The sequence below is a fragment of the Wyeomyia smithii genome, chromosome 2, assembly GCF_029784165.1.
Source record: "Wyeomyia smithii strain HCP4-BCI-WySm-NY-G18 chromosome 2, ASM2978416v1, whole genome shotgun sequence".
NCBI lineage: Eukaryota > Metazoa > Arthropoda > Insecta > Diptera > Culicidae > Wyeomyia > Wyeomyia smithii.
Genome location: NC_073695.1, coordinates 121659623 through 121668609, shown reverse-complemented (window position 1 = coordinate 121668609; position 8987 = coordinate 121659623). Strand labels below are relative to the sequence as shown.

The 8987-nt window shown below is 34.6% G+C and overlaps 1 protein-coding gene across 9 annotated transcripts in view; it reads right to left on the bottom strand.

The window, feature by feature from the left end:
* Positions 1 to 309: 309 nt before the first annotated feature.
* LOC129720969 (mucin-2) overlaps positions 310 to 8987 on the bottom strand; it is an 85113-nt gene continuing 76435 nt past the window's right edge. For 7 of the 9 annotated variants that reach the window (XM_055672943.1, XM_055672947.1, XM_055672945.1 and 4 more), the window contains 4 exons: positions 8882 to 8981; positions 8133 to 8768; positions 6210 to 6370; positions 310 to 716 (listed from right to left, as the gene is read on the bottom strand). In XM_055672943.1, coding sequence (XP_055528918.1) covers positions 609 to 716; positions 6210 to 6370; positions 8133 to 8768; positions 8882 to 8981 — 1005 coding nt within the window. In that variant the 3' untranslated portion in view covers positions 310 to 608. Of the gene's footprint in view, positions 717 to 5968; positions 6087 to 6209; positions 6371 to 8132; positions 8769 to 8881; positions 8982 to 8987 lie in introns of all 9 variants that reach the window. The other 2 variants (XR_008727322.1, XM_055672948.1) reach the window with 2 other exon arrangements.

Here is an 8987-nt window from a genome sequence, read left to right as displayed (position 1 = left end):
AGCTCCTTTGGTATGAATTACAAGAGTATAATATGTTTATTTATAATGTATTGTTATTGTAAAATTTTACTTAATTAAGGGCGATTGCTAAAATAAAAGCATTTTATGCATGTACAACTGTTGGAAAGAGATGCGTATTGTAGAAACAGAACGAATGTACCCAACAAAATCTATTTGCAAAGTTGGCTCGTATGAAGGCGATATTCACCTTTTTATTTTTTTTTTGTCTGATACGATATAGCATCTCTAGCTAATACGTTTATAAATACTAAACCGAATTATTAAATACATATTAGTAAATAGATAACATTTGAAATATGCAACTTTCTGTCATTTTACTGACATGCCTTCTGTTCGTTAATTAGATTGAACGTAAAATATATATAAATAGATTCCGTCTCATTGACCGACTGGCGCAAAACGTAATTATCGTTTTTCTCAACCCTTCGTATAATACTGAACGAAATAAAGCTCTCAATAACAGAAGGGATGAAACGCAAATAATTTGAGACACATTCGAGTGACGAGCGCAAGAAACATTCTTACACTCACTTGAATTTCGAATAATTCGCGATTATTTGGCTTCAATAATTATACGCTCGACTATCCTAGTGAATTTTTGGCGCACTTCGATCGTTAATCGTCCGATTTCGTTTTAGCGTTGCACCGCGTTTGATTTGATCCATTAGTGATTCATGGCAAATGCGTGGATCCGGCTAAAATAAAAATAAAAATCAGAAAAGTAGGTTTTTTCTTAAATGATGTACATTGTGAATTTTTTTTTTTTGAAGTTTACCATTAGATAATAAACAAACATGTTTTAGAGTTACAAAACTAAGAAAATTTAGTCATTTTGGGGCTTCAGGAGATTATTGAGCCCTATTCTCACTGTTACCTCTTTCAACTTCATGCCTCACTCAACATTACATGTTATATTAACTTTGTAAAAAAAATCAAAATTACAACATAATAGAATAATACGCGAAAATGTAAATAAAAAGATGTTTTACGTCAAGGAGACATCGTTTTGTCAGTTCTTATAACTATGCAAGGTTTAAATGGGTTTTTTAAACGTGGCTCATGTACAAAACCACGAATGCAAGTTTGATGTATAACCTCTGTGTTTCATCTCGATTTGGAAAACGTCTATATTGAATAGTATTTGGTCATCTTTTTCCTTTTTGAAGTGCGACCTCTAGGTATTATCTCGATTTTGGAAATACCCATAGTGGTTACTTTTGGATGTTTTACAGAAACCGGAAATTTCCTGGGAACCGGAAGTTGCCACCTCGGATTGATATCAAAATGGCTTTTGTGCATCTTCCCGATTACGGAAATACCCGTTTTGGATGATATTTGGTCATTTTAGATAGTTTTCTGGAAACCGGAATATTTTTTTCCTTTTTCCAGTTGGAGTTTTAGGGCAACTTTTTCCTGCTTTTGTCGACTAGTCAATTGTTGATGGCGGTGAGCATCAACAATTGACTAGCAAGCAAAAGCAGCTTGTCATCAGCGCTGTTAATAATGTTCAAAAGGGAAAGCCCAACTACTTTCCGCTATCGGAACTTGACCAGTTGTTTATTATATTGGAGCCAACTATCAGTGTACAAGAAAACGCTAGACCCGCTACGATCCTACTGTTACTAACAGCCTACCCTAGCAATGATTCGAACATACGACCACTTACTTATTAAAAGTTTTAAAAAAGGTAACTTCCTCAAATTTATCTAAAACTAGCTGAATGTACCCGGTCTTGCTCGTGCTTTTTCTATAATTTTCTATATTTCCATATATTTTCTCCAACCCATCATTTCAAATAATATTTCTATTTAAGTTATGAACTTGCTTATATACCACCTTTTTTGTTGATTAACAATCGATGCGGAGGCATTGCAGTTGGGTCGAGTAAGTTCAAAAATTCCGTTGGAAAATGGATTGCATCATCAGCATCTTCGACGGTATCGATTAACTCACAATAAACTCAAATTAGAGTGAACATACATAATCAATAGCCTAAGCTCACCTCTGATAGTTAAAATTATTGCTTGCTATGTCTTATCGTTTTACTTTTTTGTGTGAACAATATCAATATCATTCTTATAGTTGAACATCAGTCTCCATAAATTAATTAACAATTTGGAGATAAGGGGTTTATCTCCACATTTTCCTCAAGTTTTGAATCCCTTCCAATGCAGAAAAACAACCCTCACTATACCAAACGTTCGGACACCAACCATAGCTCTGACCTATGAACCTAATATCAGAGAATATTTGAATATTTTTCTCCTTGAATTTGAAAATTGCTTTGACAACGGGTGTCGTCATTTTCTGAACATAGTTCTCTTTCTAGAAATATTGACATTATTTAACCATTTTACTCAGTTTTACACAGCTTGACAGAAAACAGAAATCGCGGAATTGATTTCAAAACAACGTTTCAATATTACGTCCAAGCCTTCTTCTGTATTCTAGCAACCTTTCCAGAAATGTAATCCGCCATGTACGATTTTAAAATTTACGCCGGACATGAATATTTGAATTCTGGACGTCATCTTGATATCGAAAATATACACATTGCAGAGCATATATTCGTTTTTCACAAAATTCTGAAACCGAAAGTCGCCATATTGAATTTAAAAAATGTCGTTGGACTTTTATTTCTGGTTTCTGAAGGTCATCCTGGTTCCGGAAATACCAATGTTTGGAGATTTGTAAAAGTTTTCTACAGTTGTATACAGTTTCCCAGAAACCCAAAGTCGCCATTTTTGTTTTGGAAAAACATCGAACATGATATTCCGGTCTCTAGACATCAACTTCTGGCCATGACCGACCGAGGGCATGAAAGTTATCGTACCTATTCAAAAAGTTCCCATAGGGCACTAAAAGACCTGACTTTTTTATAAATTAAGACCCCTTTCCTCTTTGATAGCTGCCCCTTCCTTTTCCCAATATTTCTATGACCACTTCCTCTGTACAAAGAACACGTATGCCAAGTTTGGTTGAAAATCGGTACAGTCATTCGAGAGTTATGCTAGAACATACATACATACATACAAAACTTTTTTTAAATAAATAGCTGGATTTTAGGAGCTCTTATCTTAGTTGATCGATGCTCTTGACCAAATTTTAATTCGAAGCTTCAGCAACTTTTCCAAACATATTTTTCTTATCTAAAACGCTAGATTGGACTCTCCGTTATCAAATTAAGCAAGAAATATGCCAAGAAATCGTTCCAAAAACGAATCAAAGCAGGTTGGATGTTTTGAAATACTTCTCTAGAAACATTTGCGCGAAAGCCGATTTTCGGCGGCATACAGACGTCACTACATTTCAAAAAAGGCCAATATTTGGAAATATATGATCGATTTTCGTATGACGGCGTCATTCCGATTCCGAAAATACCCCTATTGCACAGTATATAATTCAATTATAATTTTCGCAGATTTCCAGAAACCGGAAGTCGGCAACCCAAGTTTCAAAGTATCGTCAGACACCGATAACCGGTTCTTAAAAGTCATTTTTGCTCCGAGAATACCAACATTGGGGGGTTTGTGAGCGTTTTCCACAGTTTTAAATTGCTTCCCAGAAACCGGAAGTCGCCATCTTAAATTGAAAATGGCATCGAACATCATGTTTCAGTCTCTGGACATCAACTTCCGGCCTCCAAATATGACCAAGTACCCGGAAATCATTAAATTTCAATGAAAGGTTTCCATTATGTATGAAAATTTATTACTTTTGACCCCCTCCTTTAAGGGGTTATATACCGTGGAATGGGGTGAAATTGATCAGTGGGGTGAAAATGATCACCTGAAAATTCGTGATAAAAAATACTAATCAAAAGATATTGCTCTTACAACACTAGGCAATGTTAACGTGTCCTTAAACGCAACTTTTGCATGATTCACATATCTGTCAAAGTTAACCCTTGCATGCCCGGTGCAATTTTTCATATTTTCGAAAAATTCTTCTAACTCAGTCAAAACTCAATCAAATTTGATCAAACAAGTTTCCAAATAACAAAAAAAGTATTGAATTTACTTAAAGATTTCTTAGTTGAGGGTTAATTACGTTGAATTTGGAGAAGTGAGTAAAGTTTGATAAAAGCTCAAAAAATGTAATTTTCAACAATGATCTTTCCATACCATTAAAGAAATCCACAAAGATGTTAATTTCAGAGCTAGTTTTTGAGCTTTTGCAACAAACCGAATTGAAATCGGTCTAACGACGATCAAATAAGAGCAAATTTAGCAACAAGCAACTCGTGAACCAAAATGAACAAATTTTAACCTGAAATATCGTCATTTTCGTTTCCAAACTAGCTGTAAATGATATTTTTCAGTACAGAAATCATCATTTATCTTTGGAATATCGAAAAAAAGCACATTGCCAAAAGAATGTATGGATTTCAATGGTGATCAATTCCACCCCAATTTACCTCATAGTACCTTATAGAATTATCGAATTTATTTCATGAAGTAGACGATAGAAATTTCACCAATAGCCATAGAAGTTTACTGAAGCACTTACCAGTACTTGTTTTAAAATTAAACTATTTCGGGAAAAATGAACATGAAGCTAGTTAGTTGGAAATTGTTATAAAAATTGATCAATTTCACACGTTCCATGGTACCTTTTTGATCGAGAAAAATGAGGGAAGTTTGAATATATTTTCAGTGCATAGCACCATTTTTATTGCATCGAAGTGGTATTTTTCTAAAAGTACAGTTTATCAACAACAACAAAAATACGTTTGATTTTGAGATATACCAATTATTCCTGGAGTAATGGCCGTTTTCCCTAAACGCTTTTTTTTCGCAGAGGCTTGCGGTGATCTTGAGAGACTCAGCGGGTTAACTAAATTCAAAAAAACTCATATAATTCCATTAGTTTAAAAGTGTGCCGTGTCCTTGAACGATCGCTTTTATGAGTATTTTGTTTTCAGTACAAACGGGAACGTTTTTACCAAAAAATGCACGTTTTGAGCGCTAAAAGTTCATTAAAATTTTTTGTGGCAAAATGTAACTGTATGTTTCGAAAAGCAATGGTTCAATCGAATTTAATAACGAAAATTAAAAAAAAAAGATGAAGGAAATCGGTTCAGTAGTTTTCCCGCTATCAGGATCACGGCAAAGTCATTTTTCGAAAAACACTATTCCGAGATAATCGCGTTGAAAGTTTCAAGTTTAGCTTATGCGGCCGTAGCAAGACGTGTTGCAAATCGCTCTAACTTTCTCCCTATTGCTCAGACCTCAGACCAGACATTTGTAAAAATGTTCTCAAGATGTTGTAGTTCAAGAAACTAAAAAGGTATATAACTCCTTAAGGGTGACCCCTTCCCCTATCCAATATTCCTATGACCACTGCCTTTGTACAAAGAACACGTATGCCAAGTTTGGTTGAATCGGTTCAGGCCTTCGAGAGTTATGCTGGAACATACATACATACAAAACTTCTCTTTTATATAAATAGATTCAACCTATCTCCCGTACTTTGTGGATGACCAAAAATGACTTTTTTTCTTTATTTATGCAGAAAACCTCACCCCTACTCCATTATACAGTCGATTTGAGACGTAGAAAGCAAACTGGCTACGTAACTTTATGCACAAAACTAACATCTTATAAAACTTAAGCTTTTGCGTGGCACAGAACCTGACCGTTGATTTAGAAGGTAAAGTTAATGATCACTAAAAACTGACCTGCTGCCTTGGGTTAAATTGCCATATTCGTTAGGTTCCTCTTTGAAAAAATATGTGAAAAATTAGATTTAACATCTGATGGTAAGACACAACTTAAGATTTAGGTTATTTGCATAGCGATCTAGTAATGGTTACAAACCAGAAAAGCAAACTTGATTAGTAGCTAATACTATATCTATTCGGTTCGTACACGGTAAGGTATTATGCACAATAAGTTTAGCTGTTATTGGACAAAACTTGAAACCAATTTATAAACATACGCCTCACCTTATAAACAGAAGAATATCAGTCAACAGGCAAGTTTGACAATTAAAGCAGCTAAGCTGATGAATAATCGTGGGGCAGATTAAACATTTTGATAATATTTATGGCATTGTTCATCGTCCTTAATTAATGCAAATAAACGTAATAAAAGGAGAGGTAAAAAGACCGATTGCTTCGTAAACTAACTAGTTTTGAATGTAATGATATGCAATATACGTTTAGTTTTGGAGATATAGATACTTACCAGAGCTTTACTGTTTATTAGATTTCGTACCGCAAACGCTTTTCCTGAGAGTCTTTGTTCCGCTAATCTCGCATTTAGGTTTTCTATAAAACCCGCACTTGTTTTTGCAAGCACATTGTTGGTGTTACTGACATTGCCGCTACTAGTACGATTTTGACAATCTGTGAGAAGAAAAAATAAAGTTTATTTTACGAAACGATTTATTAGTTTAACTAATAAAAATAAAAAGTTAAGCACAAACTCAGCAGTCGATGCTACCAGATGTTGGTCATTTTTCAAACAGATTTTAAGTCACCGTAATCAAGCGCTGCTATACATGCACTTAACATCTACAAAAATACAAAAAATGATTTCTATGTTCGCGAAATTTAACACGTTAGCATCATATTACAATGATCAATAGAAACTTATAAATACTTTTACGTTTAAGGTAAATCAAAAAAAGCTTAGGTTTGGATTTTTGTATTTTCTACCTGAACAAATGCAGTTTGAGGAGTGGTGAGACGGTGATATTTTTGTGTGGAATATGTCAAAACACAAGTATGCCTTTGTGATAAACACACAAAAAAGCAAAGCCTTGGTGCTACATTCCGATTCGGAACTCGACCATCTGTTTATTTATACACCGACTTCGCAGCCAACTGTTGAGTGTACAGGACAATTGCGGGGTTTACGCTACGATCCTACTGACACTAACAGCCTTTCCCAAGCCGAGACTACTAGAACTCAATATATATATATATATATATATATATATATATATATATATATATATATATATATATATATATATATATATATATATATATATATATATATATATATATATATATATATATATATATATATATATATATATATATATATATATATATATATATATATATATATATATATATATATATGTGTGTGTGTGTATCAGGAATCACAATTGAAAAGTTATATCAATGAAGATGTAATAGAATTTCAGAAACAATAATTTTGTGAATTTTTATTATTTGACTGTAGTGAAACGAGTCACTTCACGAAAACAAAATTCTCCAATCCTCCAGAAAACCGTTGCTGAAGTATCGATGGAAATTTGTTTCAAAAAGTGTGTTTTGTTATGCAAAAAAATAACTTTCAAGTGAAATGTGAGCGGTGAATGGAACCCTCACGGTGAATGGGCACTGTACGGTATATATGCGCTATTCTGAATGAAGAACATAAATGTGATCTGGGGCAGATTACTACTGTTTCGCAGTAATTCATACTAGATATGTAGGTATTTAAAGAATCGTAAAAAACGACCCCGTTCCTACTTAAAATAAATCCCATTTCAATATTGGTGGCGAAAAGTTTTCAAAATTAAATTTCCTGATATTTCCTGAAACATAACATTAGTTTCGCTGATATTTTTCACCATTCAGCACAAAGTAGTCGAACGCAATTCGGAAATTCCAGTGCAAAGTACCCGATCAAATATGAAACCAAACAGCTGATACTCCATATTAACATCTTACTTATAAACAAGCCGTTTTAGCATTCATAACCCGTTTGAAAAAGAGTTGCGTCTGGTTAAAAAAATATCCTGATTATTTTTCAGGTTTTCTTGATATTCCCTGATTTCTTGAACAAGAAATAAATTCCTTGGCGACATTTCCTGATTTTCCAGGTTTTCGCCACCCTGTTGGTAGTACTTGCAGGAAAAGTCCCATTGCACAGATACGTTTATTCAATTTGCGTTCAACTACCTTTTGTGGAATTTTTGAGTCATTTTTCTGAGTAACTACCAAACAACACAACAAACAAAAACATTATTTTTACGCATGGTATCAAAAACTAGCTGCACGCCAATAAAATAAAAAACAAAACAAAGCCAAACAAAACATCGAAATTTACAAATTAATGCAGGACGTTTTGAAGCAGTTGATATGCAATTACTTGATCGACTGTTTATGACATTGCCGCTTTGGCCGGAACATTCATTACTGCCAGCAGCGTGACGACTATCCCGAGACGATTTACCAAAGGATGAGGGAGAATAGCTAGAATGGACTGGATTTGCTGTTGCGAATGGATTCGTGGATATGTAAATATTTTGAGTTGCAAAAGATTGCTGCGGCTGCGGTTGTTGATAGAGATACTGGGGCTTCGTTTGCTGGTACTGTTGAGAGTTATGCTGCAGTTGCTGAGTGTGATGGTGTGGCTGCTGCTGGTTTTGAGAATGGGCAGGTGAATAAATAACATTTTTACCGTCTCTTTGACTGCCACTGCTTTTGGTTGCAGAATAGTGTTGCTGTTGGTGGTAATGGTAATGCGAAGATTGTTGCTGATGTTGAGCTGGCGTTTGTTGAGATGATGTTTGTGGTTGCTGCTGATTAACAACACTAATGGTAGAATGTTGCTCCGTTTGAGTTCTATGGAACAATGATTCATTCGAAGGCGCTGTAGTGTAAGCGAAGGACTGTTGTTGCTGATGCGATTGACAATGCTGAGGTGATGATTGATGCTGAGTTTTACCAGGAATATTTCGAGTCGTCAACTGTGCTAGTAATCCACTATTTTGTTTTTGCGGACCTTGGATAAGCAAGTAGAAAAATAGACATTTGTTCAATTCAAAGCAGATTTATCGAGTTGATCATTGACTATTTAAAATGAAATCAATACAAAACTGTCAACTGATGATTTACCTGGACTTGTGGCACGAAAGCTTGACATACTCGTGATCTGTTTCGGTTGTGCATAAATGCCTTGTTGGTGATGTATTGACTTCGAAGTACGGTTCGCTGACTGTTG